At 38.3% G+C, this 27,153-nt stretch overlaps 1 protein-coding gene across 3 annotated transcripts in view; it reads left to right on the top strand.

Moving 5' to 3' along the window:
- The window catches only part of nacc2 (NACC family member 2), a 37,508-nt gene that overhangs the window by 3,301 nt on the left and 7,054 nt on the right, over nucleotides 1-27,153 (top strand). Inside the window, exons 1-3 of one of the 3 annotated variants that reach the window (XM_028463370.1) lie at nucleotides 20,175-20,629; nucleotides 21,537-21,711; nucleotides 22,897-23,673. In XM_028463370.1, coding sequence (XP_028319171.1) covers nucleotides 21,600-21,711; nucleotides 22,897-23,673 — 889 coding nt within the window. In that variant the 5' untranslated portion in view covers nucleotides 20,175-20,629; nucleotides 21,537-21,599. The other 2 variants (XM_028463371.1, XM_028463369.1) reach the window with 2 other exon arrangements.

Genomic DNA, 27,153 nt, shown 5'->3' with positions numbered 1-27,153 from the left:
TTTTCTCCTTTCTTACTGCAGGGTGAGCCCAAACACCTCGCTCCAATTTGATGACGCGTTCCCACTTTGATGACGAATTTGACGCGGCACTGAGCTGGAGAGGCCGCGCCTCCAGGAAGCTCTCTGCTGTGATTGAAATGTAAACAGACATGCCCACAAAGGTGAGCATTTCTGCAGTCTATGTATGTACCGGCGAATGCCCCGCCCGTCATGTTTATAAAGCAGCATGGGCTTGACTACAGAATGGGTGGGAGGAGGGCGGGTCGTCCTCTGGCTGTACGTCACCGTGCGGGGAGGAGGAAGTCAGTGTCTCGTCTATAGACACGCCCACTCATGAATATGCATAAGTAGGCCGCAAAACAGCCTGTTTGTGTAGAATTGCTCAGAAAATGACTTTTCAGAGGCTAAAACTCTGGAAAACAGGCGAGTTTGGGAAAATAAACCTCAAATACTATGTTTTTGGGGTTCTTAGAACAAATACAGATGGGTGAAAAATAGCATGACATGGGACCTTTAAGTAACATCTACTTCTTGTACTTGTACCCTCATTATGATTTCCTTATCCGCTTATATAGATCTGTTTAGGTTTTGTTTTTGTTTGAATGAGGGATTTTTTCATTTAATTTTGTATTTATTTTTACAAACAATAATGCAGAGCTTTTCAGTTACATTATAATTTGGGCAACATTCTGAAAGCAGCAGCCTAAACATTATCCACACCAAATGTAGACCAATAAATAATCACATTTTATTCAAAATCTATCAAATTCAGACATTAAATCAAGGCAAGAAACTTGTTATTTATCTTCTGATAAAAGTAAAATCTTTGGTTATTTCTAACAGAGGTGCATCAGTATGGTATTGTTATATAATTAATAAAGTGTAAACATGTCTCACATGTACAGTATATCATATACACTGTAACTTGCAAAAAGCTTTCTGGGGGGGAGAGTTTTTTTTACTTTAAAGTAAAAAATACATGTTTTTTTAATACTATTGCAAAGCAAGGTTGCATGGAGACACTACATGGAGTGTTGCAATTTTGTTGGAACTTTAGTTACCGTTTGTGAACTTTCATAAAGGGTTCTTTGTCAGCTCTCTCTAAGGACCACGGACCTGTCCACTCGTTGATGAAGGGCCACGTTATGCGCCGATTTTGCTTTACATTACGGGTCGTGGGGGCATTTGTGATAAACAGAGCGTCTCTCCCATTGACTTTAAAGCTGCTATTCGGTGTTTCTGAGAAACTTCTCGATGTCCCGCCCCAAACAGCTTCCCTCCCCCACTGCCTCTGCCAATCTACCAGAAGCCACGCAGCCATCGCGGTACATAACAAGTTTCTGTTTCGGTGCACAGTTTCGCATTCACTCTGATTGACAGTCTCAAAAACACGAAGGCTATCGGCTAGGCGCGCTCGGCGATCACTTCCATTTGTATAGGGGTCTATATGACGAAGGAGGGACTCATATACATTAATGTATATGAATGACCACTGGCGGTAGACCATAATAAAAGACTAGTTAGTAGGGATGTAACGATTAATCGTAAGGCAGTTAAAAATTGATTCATAGGTATCACGGTTGATATCGATTTTCTGACAATTGAATCGCAGTACTTTTTTTTAACCAGCAGAGGGCGCTATCCGGAAGTGTTGGCGGCGGGCGGAGTCTGCTAATACTTTCTTTCTGGCTGCCTTCTACTCTTAAATATGTTAATAAATGATTCATTACCCCTTTAGCCCCGAAATAATATCTGTAATATTACTTGAATATCTGTAAAAGTCACATTTTTCTATTAGCTCTGTCTGCTAGCATAGTTTATCTTCTTCACTGCAAGATATCTGCATGCCAACCGACCACTGTGTTACTAGCGCCCTCTGCTGGTCCAAACAAATATGACGTAAATCAGTGCAAGGACGGTTTGTTGTTTTTTTTTAAAGTCCAATTGTTAAGGCACAAAATACATTTTCAGTTGCACTTTTAAAAGAAAAAGAACTATTATGCAGTTTTGCATTGTTTATTATAGAACCAAAATTTAAATTAATTGGCTTCATTTTCATTTGTATTATTCCTTTATTTATTTAATTCAAGATTTATTTTTAGTTAAATTGCATTGTTTTGAATAGTTTATCAAGGAATTCTTTTGACAATGAAAAATATAAGGAAAATAATACAGTATTTTCTAGTTTTTTTCCCAAAAAAAAAAATTGTCTACAGTCCCATTTTGTAAATGAAAAATCGTGAGAGAATCGTATCGTTGAACCCAGTATCGTGAATCGAATTGTATCGGGAGTTGAGTGAATCGTTACATCCCTAATCCTAAGCCATTCATCTTTGACTTGGAAATCTGCCAAATGGTTTGATGGCACTCAACAGCTGTATATGTGTGTCTCTGTGCGTGTGTGTTTGTATGTCTCAGTGCCCGTGTTAGCGTGAGTGTATGAATGTGTGTTCTCTCTCTCTCTGTGTCCTGGGATGCCCTTCCCCATAGACCTCTCACTATACAGCATTCCACAAGGGGGCCCAGGGCTTGTGTGCAAGTGGGGAGTGTCAAGGAGGGAGACCAAAAACGCAGATTTAATCAATGTACTTAATGCGGACTAGGACAAGGAGCAAATATAGAAACGTCTGTGAGATACTCGCATCCTCCTTAGTTTATTGTACAACCTAAATCGTGTTGATGTCATGGTCCAATCAAAGACCTTTTTATTCCAGCTTTGTGAGTAAGACAAGGTGCTATTAACCAACACTTGATTAGCATGCTGCAGAACACTGCCTTTAGGGGATTTCTTTTAGTTTTTAACCTTTGAAATTACCATACAACAAACTCAGCCTTTACTGAAACTTATGCATGCATCACATGTTAGCACGCTATCCTATTCAATGACTGCATTCATGACCGCAATTCAGCGAATGCTGTTTCATTTGCAGCCTGTGTATTAGTGGCACTTCTCTCTGTATATCTGCTTGTGTTCCAGTGTAGCAGGTTTGTTTATGTGGCTTTGATTTTTCCTTTGCTGAGACAGTGATGAGTCACTGCTGATGGTATGCAATACAGGGCACCACTCATACATCACATTCTCATACATTAGTCGTGCACCTTTGAGGCAGTGCACAGTGCCTGTTCAAGTTGACTCTTGATGGATGATGTGTTCAGCTTTGTTGGATTGTTCATCCTGGAAATAAGGATTCACACAGGTAAAGTTGACGAAGGAAATGTGTTTTTACGGAATAATAACACTGAGAAAAGCAGTAAGTATGCACATTATGAGAGTATGTATCATTATTCCTGGAAGAATGTTGAAAATGATGACATGTTTAGAGTTCAAGGGACTAAGTTGAGGCTTTTGTTTGCCATGCTGTCTCACAGCTAGAGGGTTTTGTGTGTGGTCTTCCTGCGCACAAGAGTGTGTCTGGTCTCTTTAAAAATGTATGGGTCGACAGGGTATTCCGGTTTCATCTCCAAGTCTGACAAAAAAACATGGAAGAGGTTAATTCTTGCCTCTAAATGGTGGACAGTCCTGCTGGGAAGATGGATGGAAGGATTTGGTCCTAGTGATATCAGGGTGTACCTTCTAAGGGCACATTCTGTCAGTCTGATTGAGACTCAGTGAGGGGCCTGTTTGATTGTAGAACTGGAAAATGCCAAAGTGCGAGGTTCAAATTCATTTCTATGTATTTAAGGGTGTGGCCCTGTCCTGCTAGTAAAGGCAACATGCAACACTCCTGGGTATATACAGTAGTCATATATCTGACACCCTTCACTCAAGGACCTAATGTAACAGCTGATCAGGTGTTCCTATTTTGTAGATTCTGTTAACACATTCATATTTTTATCATTTTGATTTCTTGTAGTATTTTTAAAATCTTGTTTAATCTAAAGTGAATAAGTTGATAACTGTTAAGTGTTAGGCAACATAAATCCAAAAAAAAAAAAAAAAAAAGGCAACATAAATCAAGGTTTGTTTGGTTTTTTGGAAAGGGAAGCAACTGTTGTCTGCCTCCCTGAAGGCTTGTTGTTAAAGGGATTTTACAAATGTGGCCTAAAACTTTTGAAATGCACTTACATATGCCCAACAAAATGCATTATTTTGCACCTTATTCATTTAATTAACTTATAAAAATTGGACTACGTTACAGTTTTAGAGACTGTGTGAAGCATTCAGCCTGTTTTTTAGATCATTTATCAGCTTTTTTAGTCAAAATGTCCCTTAGGAGAGCTCTTCTTCTCTGCTTCATTGTGTACTACGAAACCGCAGAATTGGAAGTGTCGCCCCCTGTGGTCACAAATCTTTTTCCGGTTTTTATTCTCTTTCGGTAAACAAGAGGTTTACATCGACATCTTTAAGTTTTCCTGATTATTTAGAGCAACCCTAAGCAGCACAGATTGGTGTTTTGACTGAAAAAGCTGCTAAATGATCTAAAAAAAAAAAGCATGTTGAATGTTTCACTTCAATAGGAAATGGGAAAATGGGATGTTTACAGGCAAATGGGGCTTGGGACATCATCAATCACATAATTTCAAGATGGTGGAACACAGGCTCTAAAAAGGTAAAGTTGTTAAAGTTATTCAAATTAATATAGCGCAAAATAATGTGTTTTGTACAGCATAAATCTTCTTTTAGGCCACATTTGTAAAGAGTGGAGGATTCTTTTAATGTACTGTCTGAGTCAAACAACCACAGAATAAATATGTTTTGTTCTTTGTGTCCTAATTTGCTCTTGGCAGATTTAAAGCACATGACTTGCTCTAAACTCGGAACATCCCAAGAAACACTTCTGATTACGTCTCATTTTTAGTTCACTACCTACTTGGTAGAATGGTTGCTGCAGGAATGGTTGCTTGATTTCCAATTATATGATGACACTGACCATAAAATGCTCATTAGAAAACAGGCCACAATAGGCCAGATTTGTTACCACTGGTAAAAGGGTAGCTGTAGGGTACACAGATTTTTTCTTAACACTTATCTACAACTTGGGGCATAATGGCAGCCACTGTCTCTTATGGAGAAGCCAGTTTTCCTCATTCTGGCTACTCTAAAAGGACTTTAAAGGAAAATAAGTATAACCCAACTTGACCTAAAAGCAATTAAAATTCACGACTGGTACCCTTTAGTGAGTCAAAGCTTTAAGACTATTTCTATTTTACTTAATACATATGCTGTCTAAGAATTAGTTTAATACAAACCATGTTAGAAGTCTCAACATTTTGACAACTTCTATTGTTTAAAAAAGCCCACTTTGACCTTTAAGTTCCAGCAACTCATCCAACTTGTACATATACAGTATATTCTTACAATCAGACTGACTTTTTATTCTGTTTTGACCGATGAAAAGCTAATTAGGTGTTAACATCTAGTACCTCGGCTCACACCAGTATTTACGACGAAGGCATTTGCAAACCTTATATAGTTTAATTTGACTATAGTGCAGCTGATTTGCAGCCAAATAATTTGCGTCCCACATTTTGTTGAAGTAAAGATGAAAGTTAGTCTGGCAGGACTTTTGAATAGAAACTTATTATTGATGTAATGAGAAAAACAACTCGGAAGGCATTGATAGTTTTTAGCAATCACGATTTAAAATGGAATAACAATGATTGCCTATGGCAATGTATTATTTGGGCTATCCAAATGTACATTTGATTTTCTATTAAGTTTTTGATGCGTAGAGAAAATAAGGTTTGAATTGATTGCAGTCTCTGAAATGGTATTTGTCTTTCCTGCGTGCAAATGTATCTTTTTTTCTATATGCAAACATGAAGAGCAGGTTATAAATAATGAGGGAGCAAATGAGAAAAAGAGGGATTCAGTCAAAGCTTTTACGCGACTATGTAAGTGATTTTGGCGGCTTTGGCTTGCCACAGGGTTTTCAGGAAGCCTTCCAAGAATTTAGACAATGAACAGTAAACATTGCATGTTCCTTAGAACAATTCCACATTAGATTGGAAGAGTTCACGTGTCTCCTTCTTCTCAGAAAGAACTGCCCCCATACCACTCGAGGTTGCAGACAAGTCAAGCCGTTAAATCTCTGCTTCTCTGTGCATGTACGGTACTGTACTTAAACCTGACAAGGTAACAAAGTAACTAATGTGAGCAGTCTCTCCCTTTTCTCTCCTCTTTCATCACTCCCCCTCTTTTTCTCTGCCCATCTCGCTCTCTCACAACATCTCAGAGATTTCTGGTAAGTGACATGTTTGGCTGTTGGCATAATGCCTAGGGAGATCACATGGCATGAATGTTGTGCCTGTGTTCTCTCTCTTTGTGTGTGTGTGTGTGTGTGTGATAGAGAGAGTGTATGACTGTACACGTCTGTGCGTTTGGACTTGAGAAGGCAAAAAAAAAAAAAAAAAGAATCATGCGCACATGTGATTGTTCCAAGTATTTTCAGCATGAATAGAAGCACGTAGCCATTGCAGAGAATTACAGCGTGTTAAGAACTATGACGTGGATGTGTCTCTAAAAAGTCATGAGATCGCATTATCAAGCAGAACGGAAAATTGGATTTTGTAGTTAGTGACAGGAGTGATAGTGGGGCCTAATTGAAAGCATTTATGTCTAACATTATGCTTCTGAAGCCTCCATTTAGTTTTATATGAACAGCATGAATATATTTCCTCACGAATTTACAGTTTCTTAAATCTCACATCTGTGCCTAACCTTTCATTGACGTCGTAGAGAAACATCAGATTTTTAGACCTTTAGCGTGGGACTATATCACATTATAAAAGTTAACATATAATCACTCACACACACACACACATAATTTCACTGGAATCTTGCAGACATAAACAATGACAGATTAGAAACAAACACACAGTGGATGACATTTATCTTTGCAGCCCACCTCAATTTTCAGTGCCATGATAGTTTTTACACTCCATAATTAAATTGCTCCAAACATCAAGACTTTTCCCTTTTTTTTCTTCAAAGATTTGTGCCAGTAAACAAAGCTTTCTAATTAGCACAAAAAAGTCAATAAGGTCACTGGTTTGGGCAATGACCTACCCTGTACGTCTGAGGGACAAGTGGGAAAAAGTGGAGTGTGGTTATTTGGGCAAAATGTTAGCCTTTATTTTGCTCATTCGTCCAGTCTACATGCGTTAGCTATTACAGCTAAATCATTATATTTATTAACTGATGTGCATATGTAATAGCATACCTTTGCTTATTCGCTTCTTGGTTGCTTTGCGAAACTACAGCTTGGAGTGTAACTGAACCGAAAGTAGTGTTGTTGATTGATTCTTGTCCAACTCTTAACATTTTAGTCAAAGTATTTCAATTTGGTGTATTTTGTTGTAAAAATGTAAGAGTCACTGCCTTCTATGGGTTGAAACCAGGCTATTACAATTTGATTTTGCTGTTGGCTGAGATTGGTGGTTTGTGACATTTCGGTGCCTTCTTATGTCACAAACCACCTTTATTGGCTCCGCCCCTTCAATAAGCACCTGTCGACTCTAGGGTCGAGTCTGTTGGATTGAGAGAATTGTGAATAGTGAGGTATAGTGAGTATTGAGTAGCTAGTTAGCATTGCATAGATTGTGCTTTAAAGATTTTATAGTACAGACTGGGCGTGTCTCAACTGCTCCAGGAGCCCCACCCACAATCTTGTATAATAGTTTTTTGCATTTCAACCATAGATGCTTGACAGCAAAAACCTTTAGTTACACTTTTGGCTAAATTTATTAAAACAGTATAACTAGCATTAAATAATATCTTTGTTATTTATTTAGTGTTTTACATGCATACATTTTTCAAAACAAAACTTTTTTTTATTTTCTTTAATGAAAAATATGCAAAGATTAATGTTTCAAACCTGGAAACCTTGGACTTTTCTAAAGGCAGTTCAGATCTCTTTGTGTTGCATTGGTTTAATGGGGTACTTTAGTTTCTGCTCAGTAAATGAGAGCAAAAAAGTGAATAAATGAGATACAATGTCTTTGTTCTGGGATGGACTTATGTCTTGTCCACTGTGTTTTCTCCCTTTTTGGCCTTTTGGGAACTGAGATAAAGAGGTTAAAGGAGATAGATTAATGTTTTGTTGTAAGTGGCTAGGCATGTTTACAAGTTCATTCATTGTTTAATTAACATTTAAAGTTCAAGTTACATGTAGCGTGGCTCTTTATTCAGAATAAACCCTAGGCATTCTTGACTCATGTCTTTATATTGTGTGTGTGTGTTCCATTTTAGGAAGCCGCCACATGTTTTAGCATCCATTATTTATTCATTCTCAGGTAACCTACATAGTGCAAACAGGGTTACAGTATAAAAGGGTTTCATGTTTTCCATGCCGAGGAAGCCTGAGTTCATATAAGCCTGCGACAGCCCCTTTTTTGAGTTTATTAGCGTGATGAGGTTACCCAAGGTGACATGTTATTTGAGCACATGTATGCTAGCTTACTGCAGCGCTGACTGGGAGATTCTTAGGTCACAGTAAAGTGTGGATGTGCGTGTGTGTGTGTGTGTGTGTGTGTGTGTGTGTGTGTGTGTGTGTGTGTGTGTGTGTGGGTGGGGGTCAGGCAGGCGGTTGTTGTGTAAGCACTGAAAATAAATACATTACTTCGTAGCAATAAACCATTTTTTAAACACATTACAACACTGGACCACATTGTGATTTCAATCACAATGAGGAGCTAGCCGGGCGTCACGAGACGACTTTTGAGTCATCTTCACTAATCACGAAAAATGTAACAGCATTTCCCTTTACTGCAGGTTTTTTTGTTGTTGTTTTTTGTTTTGCTGGCAGGAGCATGAATTAAAGCTTTCTGTTTGCTCTAATTGAAAGATGCACATGGGGCGCTGAGTTGTTACAGGCACGGCTCTCTCTCTGTGTGTGTGTGTGTGTGTGTGTGTCTTTGTTTGTGCGGGTGCCTGTGTGTGTGTGTTTGCCTGCACACAGTGGGGCAATGATGCTGAAAGATGTGTCCTCATTTTTCAGTTGCACTGAGATCCTCTGGTGGCCATGTTGGGCTGCCCTGATGTCACACATGTGACTGTGGAACATCTAGCTCTGAAACAACATGGCGTGATTGAAACGGCATGTTTATACACTTTCCATTCTCTCCTTGGTTGTGACCAACCCTTAACTTAACTGTTACAAGCACTTTTTTTCTTTTTTTTATTTGCTTTTTTATACACAACCTTGGACAATAAAACCCGTTGCAGATTAAATGTGTCGGATTTATTGGTTAGCAATTTCGAGCTTTCACATTGGAAGGTGTGACAAGTCCATCACAGGCCTTGTGTTTTCTTTTTCTCACCTTAAAGGCCCCTGTTTGATTGACAATCTGGCTTCAGCTGCACATTTCATATTTTCCAAATGGTTTTTTTCCCCTTAAATGATGTTACGCAACATGCCATGTGTGTATCTAACATGTGGAAAGATGCCTGTTTTTCCCTCCAAGCAATTACAAGAACAAAGATAAAGTGTGAAGATATGTTGCTAATATTATATAGGGTGTTTTTCAAAATATTGAAGTTTGTGCAGAAATATCAACAATTAATAAAAAAGTGTTTTCGCAAACATAGTAAAAGTGGAAAATAAGTTCATAACTAGTACAGTACAGTCAAACTTTGTAACGTATTTATGGGCAGGGCTTAACTTTCTGCTGAACTAGCGACCTGGTTAACTAAACGCTAACCCCTAATCTACAAGTTTTTTTTTTTTGTGGTTTAAACCTTCTTTAAACCACAAAAGGTTTAAAGAAAATAGTTTGAAAAAGAAGGCAAAATATGACTCACAGTTTGGTTACTAGCAACTCAATTGTTAGAGGCTCGGTTGTACCATTTGTATCAAAACACAGGCTAGCATTGATTAGCATGTGTCAACAGAATGTCTTTTCAAAAAAACATCTTTTTATGTTAAAGCAGAACTAAGTAGCTTGTTTCCTGATCAATCAGAGCATTCCTATTTCAATGATCTGTTAGCGAGCATAGTGCCGTCATTTTGAATCACAGAAAATTACATGTTTATTTATTTATTTATTGATCTGTGGTTCTCTTAAATATTGCCATGGGGTCTGCTGGTGCCTATTCCAGGTTTCATCCTGGACAGGAAGCCAGTATGTCTCAGGGCCAAACACATCCACACATACTTCAACCAATTTGTACACTGTAATTAATGTACATGCTTTGTGTAAGGAAGCCAGAGTACCTCGGGAAAACAGACAAACTCCCGACAAATGGTCTCATCTTTCTCCTCTCTCGAAGACAAACACAGAACCATTGCAGCACCTTCTTGATGTGAAGCACCTCATTTAAAATGAATACTGCAAATGTAAAGTGTTGACATTTTCAATCAAATCCTTAACACTTTCAAACAAAGTTTTCATTTTAAATAGTTTGATTGTTTAACTTTAAAGCATATAAAAACTCCAATTTTTGTTTTTATTTGATTCTCTACCAGCATATCTAGTCTGAATCTGTATCAGGACATTTAGGGATGTCCCGATACAACTTTTTCACTTCCGATACGATACCAATATTGCAGCCTTGGGTATTGGCCAATACCGATATTGATCAGATATGATATCAGCACAAATCAAACATACTTTTATTACTTATTTTGTAGTGTGGAATGTTAGAAAAGGCTTGATCAAGTGATGTTACTCAAACAGAGAACAATAGACAGCAACAGTAGGTATGAGAAAAACTGACCCATTTATTATTAACCAATTGGTTACATTTTAACTTTCAACATAATATCTACAGTATTCCACAATTGAATAAATATAATATAATATATATCAGAGATTTTAGATGCAGCCCAATAAAATCTGATACTGTATTTGTTTTCTGGCTTATATCGGACCAATATCCGATACCAATATCGGATCGGGACACTCCTAATTACATTACAATTACTCTGAGTCGTAGCTGTTGTGTACGTATCTGATTGTCTATATTCACATTTAAAGATTTTGTCTTTTTTTGAAATAGTTTATTGCAATAATTCATTGTAACGGACAACTTTTATCGAGATTGCACTCCTTTTTTAAATAAAATAAAAAATATAGTAAATAAGAACAACACACACCATCTGCATACACAAGAGAAAGAAAAGGAGAAGAGGAAAAGTTTAAAAGAAATGCATAATTAGAAATCGGGACGAGTTTGTCTTTTAGAACTTTGGTTTCACATCTTTTCAAGGACTAAAATAATCAGGTGCGTCAGCTGTCTTTAGGTTGCTCGACGGTGAATCTATTATTTTTGGTGTCTCGTAAGCAAACAATAATGACGCGTCTGTGACCTTCTGTTCACGAATCCTACACGGAAAGAAGCTAGAATGCACGCTGTGATCAGGTACCTCGTGTCCAGGTGTGTCAGCTCAGCAGCTGTGACACACCTGCTGTGGGATTGAACTAAAAAAAAAATAATCAAGGCTTCTGAGCCAATTAGCTTCTTCTTGAGCTATCACACGCTCAGCTGCCATGACACAAACAACGTTTGGAAATGAGCATGATTCAATGCCATAGAAAGAGAATATTCTTGTGTTTGAAGGTTATTATTTTTCTGGACTTGGATATGTTTGCATGATTAGAGTGAATTTACATAGGGGTCATTTCATATGGTTATTTTGCACTTTGGTTTCCAAAAATTCTGAATGTTTTACCAATTGTTCCATGATTGTTCAATGGGCACACTGTACATTTTTAGTGTGATCGGATGAACACTTTTTGAGATATGGCCAATTCAGTGAGGGGGATACGTGCCAATTTTTATGCACATTTTTTCTTCCATTTTCAGCTTTCAATATCTCAGGACCTACACCACATAGGATACTCAAATTTGGTATCGCAATACAGCTCCACATACGCTATAGATCTGCCATACATCCTATCTGGTGGACATCCTAGCCTTTCAAAATTGGAAAAAAGCTTGTCGGGGTTTCTGGCTCGGACACTTTTGGGCCTTCGGTGAACAACTTTGCATATATCTCAGCTCACTTGTAATTTCATCAACTTTGAGCTACAGTATATACATATACTGTTCAAATCATTAATGGCTATTCAGATAAATGCATTGGTTCTTAAGTAGCAAGCTGGCTAGCTACAAGTAGCAAGATAACTAGCTACAAGAAGAATGGCTCTTTCCACAACAGAATACAACAGTCTTCTCCAAAACATTACTGAACTGGAGACTACAGTGCGAGGAATACAAGTAAACATTGAGGTTAATGGACACTGGATATGGTAATGATACGACTGGGCCTCTGTTTCAAAACAACGGAGAGGATAAAGCTAACTCGCTACCAGCCAGTGCTAACAAAGCTATCAGAGCTTGAGGGGATCTTGTTCCCGTTGATAAGCCAACAGGTGCGAGTCCTCCGTGGAATACCCTGGGAGCTAAGCCTAAGAGAAGTTTTTATTTTTATTGGCCCATAACTGCATGTGGGAATGTAAGAAAAACTGTGATCTCTGTTTTAACTTATAGTATAAAGGTTACTCTTTCTTGGGATATGAAAAAAAAATATGAATGTGACTTCTTTGCGTTATTTCATCACACGCCGATGTTGAAAATCCTTTACATGAGGTCATTGTAGCTTGGCTCTGTGTCTTACAATCATTTATTGTTTATTCGTTTTTCACATGAATCCATCCAACTTACATTAAGAAGGTTCTAGCATTTTATTTTGAGTTTTTCTTTTGTGTGGTATTTTGTTCCTGTAAACTAAGAGTTGAAGATGTTTTACCATCGTATCGTACTTTCCTTCAGTTTCGACATTGTCTTTAGCACGACGAGATACTTCATGGAACAGATAGCACAGCTGCCTCAATCCTATTGTCTCTTTAAACAAAAATGTTGCTCCCTCCTGCATCATTTCTCCGCTTTCCTTCTCTTTCTGTGATGATTGCATTGCTTTCTTTCTTTCTTTCACCTGGGAAGATAGGAGGGAACAAAATGTCTCAGTCTTGCGTGAGTCCCAGACCCAAGTTTTCCCTGCTGCTCCTGTCACGTCACACTTATGTGTTGCTGACTGTAAACTGGAATGACCCACAGGCCCCCGTGGTTGTGCAATATGAGTTTAATGTAAGTGAAGAATCCACCCAGTCCATTGTTGTGTTTTTTTTTTTTAAACTTTTGTTGTTATCCTTCTCAGAGAAAGACATTTAGAGAAGCTCGTCTGGTGGAGCTGACATTTTACAGGCAGTCATGTGGAGGTGGAATCTGTTTCCATTTGAACAAAGTGTCAGTTTGTTGATATGACTTTTCTTTTGTTTGTTGACCCACTTGAAATAGCAGAGATGTAGTTTGATGACAGTATCTTCATTCCAGCCTGTTTTAACTAATAAGTGTGTGATTTTCTTTTCAACCTTTTTCTGTTCTTTGGAGATTTTCGACAACTTTCTGTCTCTGAACTCCACGTGCTTTACATTTCTCTTGTCACACTTCCTCTGTAACTCTCCTCTCCGTGTGACTGTGCTTTGTCAACTTCTCGCTTGTTTTTTCGATTTGCTTTTTCACACGCGCTCCCTCTCTCCTCTTATTTTTCTCCTCACTTCTTCCTACCATTGTCACTGCTCCCAGTTTGGGCTCTCAGAATGTGCCACCTTTTTTTTTTTTTTTTAATCTCACCATTGCATGCTCATACGTTACGTGTTTTCAGGATATAGAGTGTACTAGCTGAACTATTTCTCTGTGCAAGCCGTCTGTTCTTAGTCACCATACTGTGCTGTGATATAGTAGCCACCACTACCGTTTTTGTTTACTTCCTGAAGTCAATCAGTACTCGTAAAGGCGTAATTGATAATTTATAACAATCATGGCGTAATTATAATTGTAATTTAAAAAAATCTGTTGCTGTCGTAATCGCAATTAAATTGTAATTGAGTTCAGATAATTGACTTTTTTTTAATTGTAATTGCCATGAAAATTCTATGAAAATTGTTAATTATTATTTAGGGCAAAACTGGTGAACCATGCTACTGTTGTAAGTTCTACACATACTGTATGTAATTAACATTTATTAAATTGTCTTTCATATCAAGCTTTCCAACATTTTACCATTTAAAAAGATGAATAAATCTAGACATATATTGGCACAAAAACGGCTCAGACGCCCACACCAAAAATATTAAAACCTATGATTTCATTGATTAGGAAGCGTAACAAGGAAACCAATAGATATGAAAGCCCATAACTTAAAAACACAACCTAAGTACAATTTAATATAATTAAGTAATCACATGCTAAGAATGATAAAGTTATTGCTGTTGTTTCAAATAGTGATTATTTAAAAGTAAATAAATAGTTCATATAGCACTTTAATTTTACTGTTATCAAAAAGTACACATAGCTTTTCGTCCAACCTTTTAAGTTATGCAACATTTTGACTTTTAATTAAATCAACTTGAAAAAGTTCAGGCAATCGATTGCCTTTTTAAATTTTGGTAACTGATTTGAGTTTACAGTGAACATACGCCATGGAAGATTCCATAAAATTTGGGGGGGGGATCTGGATCAATATATATTAAATTTGTATCAGTATCAAAAATCCCTCTCATCATTGTCGAAATTTCCAAAAATGTGGTTCGTAGTTGACCGTCTTTATGAAATTTGACTCAGTTATGTTGGGTTAGTTCCTGAATTTCAACACAGTTTCATCTGGATTGGATCTTAAATACTTTCTCATCGCAGTTTTTCTGGACCCCCCCCCAAAAAAAAAAAACACGGTTTTGATTTACTGTATTAATAGGGATGCAAATTTCTTCCAAGCCTTTTAAGTGTGATTTATCCAGGTACCATGATCAGGATCACTGATACAGATAACTGCCAATATCTAGCAAAGATGATATTTGGTGCTTGGCGGAGGTTTGGACTGTCTTAGTGCTTTTGTTATCATTGATACTTTTTATTGTTTGCACCTTGAAATGATATTCAAGTTGACGTTATTTGTCGATTTCTGAGCAATCTTTTGCAGTGGCGTCAGTTATGTCTCACGTAGACTCCAATTCATACAAAGTATACAAATGAATAAAGGTGCAATAAAATAGAGCAACAAATAATTGTTTTTTTTTTTTTTTTTTAGAAACCTTAACATGACTGTATACCATATCCCGCCCCACAGTTTGAGCACTGATGTCATAGACAGTAAGTTAAATTACAGGTGCATGCTGGGTGAATACAAGCGAGAAGAAAGCAGACAATCTTTAACTCACGACAAATCATTTCACAGTTTGTCTCTTTGTTACATAACAGCAATGAATCACAAAGAGATTTTCTTTTCTTTTTTTTTTTTCCAAGGAGAGAAAAAAAAAAAGCTGATTTTGATCCTAACTCTGTGCAGACAACTTCACCCAGCAGGGCCTGTGCACAGCGAATGATGTAGCATTACAATCAGTGATAAGCAGCCTCCCTCTCTCTCTCTCTCTCTCTTTCAACATCCCATAATGATACTCAGACAGACTCAGGCAGATACCCGCTCATTCCCGATTGGTAGAACTGTTGCCAGGGAGCGTTGCCGTCTCAACGTGGATAGAATCTGTTGTCTGGTACACTTTAGACATGAGAACAACTGCAGGATCTGAATATTTATAACGAGGGGACTGTTCATATTGAGATTGTATAGAGGAAACGTAAACAGGAAAGGATGCGTCTGGACTCGCGTCACGTCCGAAATCTCTGATTTGTTAGTTCTGATCACACATTGGTCGTATGTGGTAAAGTGATTCACGTTCATAAAACATTTAAATATTCAAAACGAGTGCTTTGTCTTGTCGTGGCCTATGAGACAACTTTCAGGAAAAATTTCTTGAAAACTTTTTCCTCATTTGCACCATGTGACCACTTTCACAGTCAGACTAAACTTATGTGAACTGTCATAAACTGTAAGCATGTGACTTCAAATTGCAGATACATTTTATGGCTTTATGTTTGAATGTTGCTGGTCAGCTACAGTATAACTCACTATTAAAAATCATGCGTGTGTGTGCATGTGTGTGTGTGAGGTACCACCACACGTGTTTGCTTGCCATCTGGCGAATAATCTCATTTTTTTCATATTATTCAAATATGCCTGGACCTGCTGGTACAGTTCATAACGCTGTGCGTAGGTATGAATCCTTCATTAAAATCAGTGTAACACCACGTGCCAGCCAAGCATACAGCAGCAGCAATCAGAACACCATTATTCTATATTGCTGGTTCTCAAACTTAGTTGGCCCAATTACCCCCTTTGTCCGACTACATTATTTTGCTCAAAATACTATGAAAAAACAACTATAGAGCGTAATGATGGAATTAATAATTGATAACTAGTGCTGGGCAATATATCGAGATTCAAGATTTATCGAGTTTTGAATTTTGGCGATATAGAAAATTACAATATCGCCTATATCGATATATTTTTATAGCTTATTTTGTATTAAATGCTCCTTTTAGGAGTCGCTACTTCTCAGAATACGTAGAGCAAAGTTAGATGATCACTGAGTGGGTTCTAACCCAGACCTTCCCCTAAACAAGCCACACTACATAACTTACTCACACGTGCTGTCCCTTTGAGGAGAAGAAAACTAAAGTGGCACATATTGTGAAGCTATTTGTTAATAAATGTCCCATTCTGTATTTTTTTTCCTCCATTTGTGCATTTTGTTGTCCTTTGTGATTTTGTTGGGTTTTTTGTGTGTATTTTTCAGAAATTTTGGATGTCTTTCTGAGTCGTTTTGTGTATTTTTTGGTATGTATGTGTATGTGTGTATTTTTTTCTCCTTTTGTGTCTTTTGTTGTCCTTTTGCCTATTTTTTTTTATATATTTTGGTTTATGTATTTATGTTGTCCCATTGTGAATTTTTTTTTTTCTTTTTGTGTCCTTTTCATAATTTTTGTTGTTCTTTCATGTGTTTGAATTCAAATTATTGAGAAAAATATTGATATATGAATTTTAATCCATATTGCCCAGCTCTGGTGATAAACATTTTAAAGAATCCTACTGTAAATAAGTGTCATGAAACAGTATTTAGTGCCTCCTATCTGGATTTATTTCTGTAGTTTTTATATTTTTTGGTCATCTCCTACCTGGTGTAGAACCAAGACTGACCCTTGTATTTTCAGTTCATGTTTTAATCAAGATCATTTCCACATCTTTATTATGTTCATAATTTTTAACTAAAAATAAACATTATAAAACCCTTTGCTTTGTTAATTTTGAAATTTCTTTCTCTCAAGTACACCCTGTAGTGCCATCACGTACCCCTATTTGAAAAACTCAGTTCTATATAAACTCGCAAACTGTGTGTGTGTTTGTCTCTCTTTCATACGCACACACACACACCTGACAAAGTGCCAAAAGTCACAGCCAGGTATAGGACGATGATGATGATGATGATGAAAACACGCCTTGGTACGTGCGAGTCTTTGCCAAGGTAAAAGCAGTCAGTCATTAGGCAAACAAGATAGAATAGAATAGAATACATCTTTATTGATCCCCATCGGGGAAATTCACACGTTGCAGCAACACAATATAATAGCAGACGATAAGAACAAAAATAGATACCAACATAGGATAATAGTGCAAATATATGACTGTGAGACTGATGTAAATTAGAAAAAAATAAAAGTCAAATTTCAAACAAAACAACTAATGTGCAAATGACAATTGAAGGAATATGGTTGAGATGAGAGCGATACAAATATATAAATTGTGATAGAACTGAACATGCTTCACATTTAGCTCCATTCATACTCCCACTGCACATATATATCTGATTTTCTATCTTTTCTACCTTGCACTTAATACAGTTACTGTATGTACACATTTATTTAAAATCATTATTATTATTATTATTATACTTTTCTTTTTTTTTCATCTTTGTGGTATCCACCAGTGAGCACATAATAATAAACCAGGGGTGTCAAACTCATTTTAGTTCCAAATACGGACCAGTTCAATCACAAGTGGGCCGCAGGTTTAAGATGGGAAAACTAACAATTTCCACATAAATGTGCCCAAGTTTTACCTTCCAGTTATCAATTAGACAAAGTATGAAAGACATCAACAATATAAGCCATAAGTGACAGATACTTAAATGTCCTTTTAATTATTTTTTTGACCAATTTTTATTTAATTTTTTGGATTTTGTGGAATAATTTGAGAAAAGTCATTTTTACTTTCTCCAGTGGTGTCCAATCGGATGCTGTGAAGGGCCGGATTTGGGCCCCGGGCCTTGAGTTTGACACATGAAGGTGCAAAGTCTAAATGTGACACTGTGTGGCAGACAAAGAAGAGGGGCTTGTGTGAATGTCTGCAGTGATCTTATGTTGCATGTATGTGTGCATTCATTTACATGAACATGCAACCGTATATACCGTATGTGTAATGTGGCACACTATCCTCATGTCTGCCTGACTCGACATATTATCTGCTCACTCTCTCCTCCTCTGCTCTTTCTCTCCCCCCACCCCTCCCTCCCTCGTCCTCCTCCTCTCGCTCTGGCTGGCTGGCTGGCACGTACATGCATGTCTGTAGACTCTGTACTGTGCACGCCGCCGTGGCACGCGCCAACCTCACTGCAATGCAGCTCTGTGTGCATTAATTGGCAGAGAGACAGCGGTTACGTGGTACGCAGGGCGGGAAGGAAGGCTAGAGAACAGAGGGGGGGGGGAGGAGGAGAGAGGGGCAATGTAAGGACACAATCGTCACAGTAATTGATGGATGGACTGAAGGACATGCTGTCTGGCAGGGTTCACAGGAGGACAGACAGACAAACAAGCAAAAGTGCGTGTGTTCCTGGGCGTGCTACAGGGACACTACCTGACTGTATAAGAGGGCTGAAGGCAGGGTGTGTACGTCTGCTTGTTCCTCATGTCTGACTGTGCTTTTTTTTTTTTTGTGTGCGCTCCCTCATGTGAGTCTATATGTGCAGTGCAGATATCACACTGCAGGGGCAAAGCTCTTCAAACCAACGTCTGACTCACTGTTCAGCGCTTTGTCACACGTATAACACCTTTTATTATTTCTGCCATGACTGAAGAGGGGAAAGTTTGCTCGGTTTAGCCCAACTTTCTCAACTTGGCATTTTTTTCTTTGTTTTGTTTTGTTGAACCACGGTGTGACTTCTTGTTGACACAGTAACAGCATTTTTTCAAGGATTTCCTACTCTTTTGGGTTCAATTTAACAGTGAAATCCTTAAAGATATACACAATCTCTACCAATGTATGGTTGAAGGACATTCTCTTCTTGTTCCCATGCATGTTTTTGTGCTTTCACATACTTTGAAAGTCTCCTTACTCATTTGTCGCAGTGCTTTAGCACTAATTCCGTCCTACTCACATACACACACGCACAAACACCTTCCTGGAACTTTTTTTCCCCTCACCACTTTAACTTGTATTTGTTTCTCGTAATTGTCCCGTCTCAGGCTGCGACATCTGCCTCCTGTCCTCCCTTCTGAACATCAAGTAACATTTAGTGAGGCCTTGTCTGTGAGCGCCTGCCAAAAAAAGAAACAGTTAAATGTTCCTTGAACAAGGCAGAGCCAACGCAGCAAAAAATGAAGATTTAATTTATGATGTCAGGGAGAATTATTAAGGAGTTTTGGGTGAGGACTGTACTTTTTCAGTTTATGTGTAGGTGTTTGGCAGAGATGTTTTTCTGTGATTCAGAGAACACTTGCTCGAAAAGGGCCTCCTTTAAAAAAAAATAAAAAAAAGCCAAGAGAAAACTATTGTCTTACTGAAAATGAGAAATGCCATGACACGATTGGGTGTTTTGTGTAACCTTTCGGTTTCACGTGTGAAAGGATTTAGAAAAGTGCTGCAGTGTGTAGAACAAAAGCTTTTTCAGATGTGATGCAGCCTCTGCAGATTTACGTTGGAAAAAAAGAGATTTCGAGAGTTTCACTCTTTGGATGTCTAATTAACATTTCACGATGCCTCTCTGCAAGGTTTCTTCATTTCCCCTCCTTTTCGTCCTTCTCCTCCTCTTTCTATTAGACCATATACGCATCTCTGTCCAGGGGCAGGCAGCAGAAGTTGCTTCACCCTAATTGTCTTTCTCTACTTGTACTGTCCTCAAATGACTTTCCCTCTGTCTCAACTCTCCCCGCCCTCCCTTGAATCTCTTTAGCTCTGCCCAGTCTCTGTCTCCATCTGTAACTGTAGCCTGTGTTTTTTTTTTTTCTTTCCTCTCTCTCCCTCCCACTCCCTGCGACGTATAGATACTGCATTGATCAGACACATGCACACACTCAGCCTCCCACTCCTTTCATCATTGATTCGCTCTGCTCTGCTCTTCTCTTCTCTCTCTCCATTCTCTTTCAGCTTCCTTCTCTCTCACACTCCCTCTCTCTTCAGCGACACTTGTTGAATTCAACCCTTGGAGAATAGAAAGCGGAGAGAGAAACAGAGAGAGAGATAATGACAGAGGGAGAGGCAGGCTTTGAGCTAGTGCGTGGAGAGAATGGAGCTTCGGAGGATATAGAGACAAGACGGCAAGCCAGAGAAAAGTCAGACAAGAGAGAGAATAGTCTTTAAGACAGTGGGAATGACTCTTTAAGTGAAAGTGTGAGCATCTCCAACTCTTCCTTCTTTGTCCTGGCCCTGTCTGCTGCTGCTGCTGCTGTTGGTTGGTGGTGTGTTTGCGTTTGAGTCAAAGCTCCAGCCAGAAGACCGGCTCACATTCTGGAATAACAGTGAGCACTTTTTTTCATTGCGTTCAATGTGCATGTTTAAACCAAGAACGTTAATGTGCATGCGTGTCAGTATCTGTGCACGGATGCACGGCTGTCTGTATGAAGGGCATGAAGTGGGAGAGAGAGCTCATGTGTGAGAGAGGCGGTGACATGTTTTTTTTTTTCAGTTTGTATTCCTGGAAACTGTTCTGCAGCATTGCTCAATAATGACACTACTGTTTGTGTGTGTATACGTATGCCTGTGTGTGTGGGTGTGTGTATACGTATGTGTGTGTGGGTTGGTGGGCAGACAAAAACAATGGAACAAGGTTTAGACGAGGGAAGAAAGTGCAAATGTGCCTGTGAAACATTATCAAGATTAGGTGGGGAGCAAAAAGGTATCAAAAACTAAACAGATGTGTTTAAAATGTGACTTTCTGTCGGACATGCTGGGAAAGCCAGTCAGCTAAAGTCAAGGTGTTAGAGAGATTGCATTCTGTGAGTTTGTCTGAAGGAAAGTTGCTCACTTTGTGCTGCAGCAGGACTGTTAACACATTGGCTGCCGTACGGGAAGAAATCATCGTAGCCGGGAGGTGTTTCACAACGTATAGTATGGACTCAGCATCGTATTGCTTAGTTTCTTCTTTATTTTTCTTTAAATAGTGACCTAAACCCTCCGATCGCTCCTCATTCACCCACTCTCTGCTTATTCATCCTTCTCACACCTCTCACTTCTCCGCTGAACTCGATTTTTGTTTTCTCACTTTATCTCAACTATTTCCATTCTTCTTACTCTCACTCGATTCTCTCTTCGCGCTTCTGTGCCTCTTTTTGGCATGTCTTCGTTTTTGTCTTCGCGTATTTTGTTATTCTGTATTTCTCATCTCCCTCCTCCGATTATCTTCTTTTTTTTGCATTGTTTTTACAGATGTGTGTCTCCAAGTGGCAGAGCCAGCAGTGAATATCTGAAGCTCCGTATTCTCTGGCCATCATGTCCCAGCTGCTCCATGTGGAGATTCCTAACTTTGGAGCCACAGTTCTGGGCTCCCTCAATGAGCAGCGTCTCCTGGGACACTACTGTGACGTATCCATACTAGTCAAAGGTGGCTTTTTCACCTATTTAGAATACATAGGCTGTGTCTCAACACCCACACTTGCGCCCTAGCGCCCCTTGGTTGCACAGTGCGTTGGGCGTATGTGTTAAAGTCAAGGCCCGGGGGGTCGAATCCGGCCCCTCAGAGCATCCGATTTGGCTCGCAGGAGAAAGTGAAAATGAAAGAGAAAAGACAAGTGATTGTGTAAATGACCAAATAATTCAGTTAATAATTCAACACATTTTTCGAAAAATCTGCAATTTTTCTTAAATCATTCCATAAAATATCCCCAAATTAAATAAAATACGGTCAAAAAATAATAAATCAAAGGACATTTAAGCATCTGTCACTTATTGCTTAGATATTGTTGATTCCTCCCATACTTTATGTCTAATTTATAACTGGAAGTCCAAACTTGGGAACATCAATGTTGAAATTGTTCATTTTCCCGCCGAAAAACCTGCTTGTGATAAAACTGGTCCGAATTTGAACCTTGAACTAAAATGCCTTTGACAGCCCTGGCGTAGGGTATGTCAATCGTACGGAGTGTGCTTTAGCTCCGCCCACTATGTGCCCTTCATGCATCACCTGTGCAAAGCGTGCATGATAGCAGACTTTGATGAAGGGAATAACCCATAAGTCCTTTTGTCGCGAGACATTCCAATTAAAAAAAATAATACAAATCACAATTGGCAATAAAAAATGCAAATGTAATATTTATATTATATTTTGAAAATCAATATAGCCAGTGAAGTTGCTATCAACGCCATTCTGCCATCACGATTGATGTCGTAACAGCAAACTGTACCAATTCTATCCTTTCAGCTCATTACCTTGACCAGGGGTATCAAACTCATTTTAGTTCAAGGGCCACATACGACCCAGGTTGACCTCAAGTGGGCCTGGACACAAATGCAAACAAAAACGTGAATGTTAAGGCATTGGTCAAAATTTCTTGACTTTACAACTAATTTGTGGAATAATTTATATGATGATTTACAAAAAGTGCTGTTTTTGCTGTATTTTTTACCTTAAACAAAATCTTCCCGTGGGCCGGACTAGATGCTCTGGTGGGCTGAAACTTGCCCACAGGTCTTGAGTCTGTAGGGTGTAGTGTGGGTATTGCGACCCAGCCATATTATGAATTTAACAATAGTGTAATTGTATTTTACACAGCTCTTTCCTTCCCTTCAGGTCAGGCCTTTAAAGCGCACCGGGCTGTTCTGGCTGCCAGCAGCCTTTATTTCCGAGACCTCTTCAGCAGCTCCACTAAGACCCAGTTTGAGTTGCCTTCCTCAGTCACACCTGCTTGCTTCGAACAGATTCTCTCCTTCTGCTACACAGGGAAGCTAACAATGGCAGCTAGCGAACAGCTGGTGGTGATGTACACAGCCGGCTACCTTCAAATCCAGCATATAGTCGAAAGAGGCATGGACCTCATGTTTAAGGCTAACTCACCTCACTGTGACTCTCAAACCACGGGGCCCTTAGAAGAAACTGGATCTGAGCCACAGAGCCCGTGTAATAACGGTAACGGCCTCGCTGTGGCCGCCCTCTTAGGGACGCCCGGCTGGTCTCCGTCACTACTCATGCCTCAGCGCAAGATTAAACTCGAAGGGGGCGACCCGACGCCGGTGACGGTGCCGTCTACGCAAAATCGGATTTCGTCCTCGGAGATTGGGAGCAAGTTGGCGAGGGCCAGTTCACTGTTTTACACGACTGCTGGAGGGACACCTATCCCCGGTTTGCCCCCTTTCCACCTCTCAGCAATCAGTGGTGGAGGGAATGGAGGTGGAGGAGGAGGTGGAGCAGGTGGTGAGCGGTTAAGTCCAGGAGCGTCCAGTCTGCCTACCACTGACAGCCCAACGTCCTACCAGAACGAGGATGAGGAGTTTGAGGAAGAGCCGTATGATGGGATAGCTGAGGAGGCCTACAGTCACCTTTATGGGCGTTCTACCAATCACTTCGGGAGTAAGTAATTATCTTCTAAATTAGTAAAGTGTTGAGAAGTTAATTCCTTTTTGGGACAGATTTTCACATTTTGACTAAGCTGTTGTCTGGATGAATCGTTAAGATTATCCTTTCTAAAGTAAAGTATGTGAAAACAATATCTGTTACACCATGATATAAGATAACTTTTTAACGCCAGTGCGTTCTGCACTCTGTAGAGCGGAGGATGATTTGAACGAGTGGCTAAAGATAACACAAGCACGTTTACCCACTCCATTGACTCAGTCCTCACAGACAGTGAAGTTAGATCCAACACACGTACATTGTTTCTTCTAGTTAAGCTCTAAAGCCACATTCTTCTGGATTTCTTGTCTAAAGGCAGAGGTTCCCAACCTTTTTTGGGTTGTGACGAGACCATAACTCACATCTCTATATGGTTTTTCTCAAAAAGGTGATATACGATATAAATCTTGATGATTTTAATTAAAATGAAGTCCTATCAGAAAGACAATTCAGGGTTAAATTTGCAGCTGCAGAATGCCACACAGGCACATTTATTAACAAACTGTTGCACAAAATGCCACTTTTGGTTTTTTCTCTTCTAAGGGACAGCATGTGTGAGTGACTTCTTTAGTGTGGCTTGTTTAGAGGAAGGTCTGCACTCAGCAATCTATCAGACAGTGCTTTTAATGCTGTTCTGAGAAAGCAGCGATTCTAAGAAAAAGTGTTTTAAAATGAGTTAAGCTATAAGAAATTTTGATATAGGCGATATTGTAATTTTCTATATCACCAAAATAGAAAACTCAATATTTCTTGAATCTCAATATATTGCTCAGCTCTAGTTGTGACCCCATTTCGATATCACATATGTCCGGCGACCCCAGAGACATTTCCTTTACCTCAGATATTTTTATACTGCAATTTTTTTTAACTAGATTTATATTTTAGAATGTTTCAGTATAGGATACAGTTATTTGGCATTTATTGTATGTGATGTGCATTTGAAAAATAATAATAATTCCCCCAATTTGTTTTTAATAGATTTTTAATCTGTTTTTACCTAAGGCAACCCCACATAGGGTCTAAAGGTAATCGGACAAAACTCAAAATGTTATTTTAAAGTTAGCGATCCGTCATTTATTTGCCCTCATTTTAACAGCATGACTGCTTTTAGCACTCTAGAGGGAAATTAAGAGAAATGTAAAATATTTCTCATATTTCTAACTTAAAATGATCGTTGGTGCTCAGTAAATAATTGATAAAAAGCTCTACTGCTAATACAGATGGTTATTCTCTGGTATGATCCATATCCAGTCTGCAGAAAAGCACCATACGATCATTTGTCCCTTGATTTACTTTGTACACAATAGATATTTTGTATCTAGGACAGTTTCACTGACTATAGACACGAAAGAGCCAATCGAGCGCTTTACTTTCTCTACTCATTTATTATCAGATTAATCAAACAGAAAGCTCTGCATGACTTGCAGAAATTCAAAGCGTAACTGTAAGCTTTCAGAGTGGGACCTGGGTGGGTACAGTACGTGTTGTGCTTCAAAGAAGAAGCAGCACATCCCAGTTACATTATTTAATCTTTCATAAATCTTGTATCGTGCACATGTAAGAGAAGCAGGATTCTGTGACTTTAGTGTGTATTGGTGGTGGTCGGGGGTAGATAGCTTCATAGAGTTATGGTTTAAGTGCATCGTGACCAATAACACACTCACACTTAACTGCTTCTCTGCTAGTTTTCTATCATAGCTACAAAAAAAAATAGTAATGTGCACACTGCTGCAGCTGAAAGGCCTTATTACACTATTTTTTGCAGGAAAAATTAGTAATTTCATCATTTTTGTGCCCTAGTTTGCACTTGTATGTATACATAAAATACAAAATATGTCAGAAACCGACATTATCAAAGCAATAATTGACAGATATCACTCTCAACAAGGGTCTACACGTTCAATTTCCTAGATTTGTGACCAATTTCTATTTAATTAAGTAAAATGTTGTGAAAATATTTGAGGAAAATTGTAAGATTTTGTAAGAATTTTGAGGGTTTTTTTTCAACATTACCACCAAAAATGACTGCCATCATGCAATATGAGCGCTTGGAAAACTGTGAGCCCCTGCAAATAGGGTCAAAAAGTATCATTTACACAATGATTCATGTTTTCTTTAGAATTGGATACTCCAAAGGGCCGGAGAGTTTGACACGTGTATTAGAACATCATCCTTGCTAAGCATACACGTGTATGTAATCAATGAATACATTAAGTGATGTCGTGCACGTTCTGTATTCATGTTTACATTAAGATTTTATTGTAGAGGTTAAAGAAAAAAAAAATCAAGGGCAAGTACGAGCTCAACTCCCAGTTGCTGATGCAGCATAATATCGTATCCTCTAAAACATTCATGAAACACAGCAAACTTGGATGAGATTACGTCAACTTGCTTCGATAAGTGAATTGTATAGCTTTCTTTATTGATGGAGCTTTTAGAGCAGACATAAGCAACTGGTGGCCCGGGGGCCACATGCGGCCCTCGGTCTAATTTTGTGCGGCCCACAAAACAAAATTGTAATTCATGAAACAAAATGACAGCAAAACGCACAAAATGTCAAGAAAGTACACAAAATAACAACAAAAACACCAAAACATTAAAAGCATGACAAGAAATTATTTATAAAACACACATAATGATTACAAAGACACACTTAACAACCACTTAAATGCACAAAATGACAACAAAATTACGCAAAAATGACAACAATAACACAAAAATGATTACAAAAAAACACACATAATGACTCAAAAAACACATACAGTATAAAGTCAACAAAAATTTGCCATCTTTATTTATTTTGAATGAATTGAACAAATCTCAACAGAAATCTCTATAAAATAAAATAAAAAAGTACATTTTAACATAATACACATTCTTCACCATTGACAAATGCAAAATCCAATGAAATAAACTAAATGGACAATACAAATAAATAATAAATACTCCAATTGAGCTATTAAGAAAAACAGATTAAAAACAAACAAAATGAACACGTGCCATCAACATCTGAGATTTACATTCTCCTTTATTTCTGTACTTTTTAAAGATATATATTTTGTACATTGTTTTTAAAAAAAAAACGTGCATTATATTCATACTTACTTTAATCATTTCATCAAGATGGTTCCACAAAACCACCCCACAAAGGGAAGTACACATACTTTTTTACCATATTGACAAGAAAGTGGACAAAATGAATTAAAAAACAAATGAAATGTCTAAAAACTAAACAAAAAATATACATAAAAGGGCTAAAAAGACTTCATTTTATTAATGCTCAGATTGGTCATTCTTGTAAATGCTGCCATAAATGTGCCCATCTCTGCTTTAGAGGAAGGCTTGTACTGTGTTTCTTAAAAGTGAAGGATGTTTGCACATTGATCAAATATGTAACGTGGTTAATGTTTCCAAGATTGTTTTTTCATCTTTTTTGTC

Source organism: Gouania willdenowi, chromosome 12 (genome assembly GCF_900634775.1).
Source record: "Gouania willdenowi chromosome 12, fGouWil2.1, whole genome shotgun sequence".
Lineage (NCBI taxonomy): Eukaryota > Metazoa > Chordata > Actinopteri > Blenniiformes > Gobiesocidae > Gouania > Gouania willdenowi.
The sequence above is the reverse complement of the archived record's forward strand: the minus strand, read 5'-3'. Positions and strand labels throughout refer to the sequence as shown.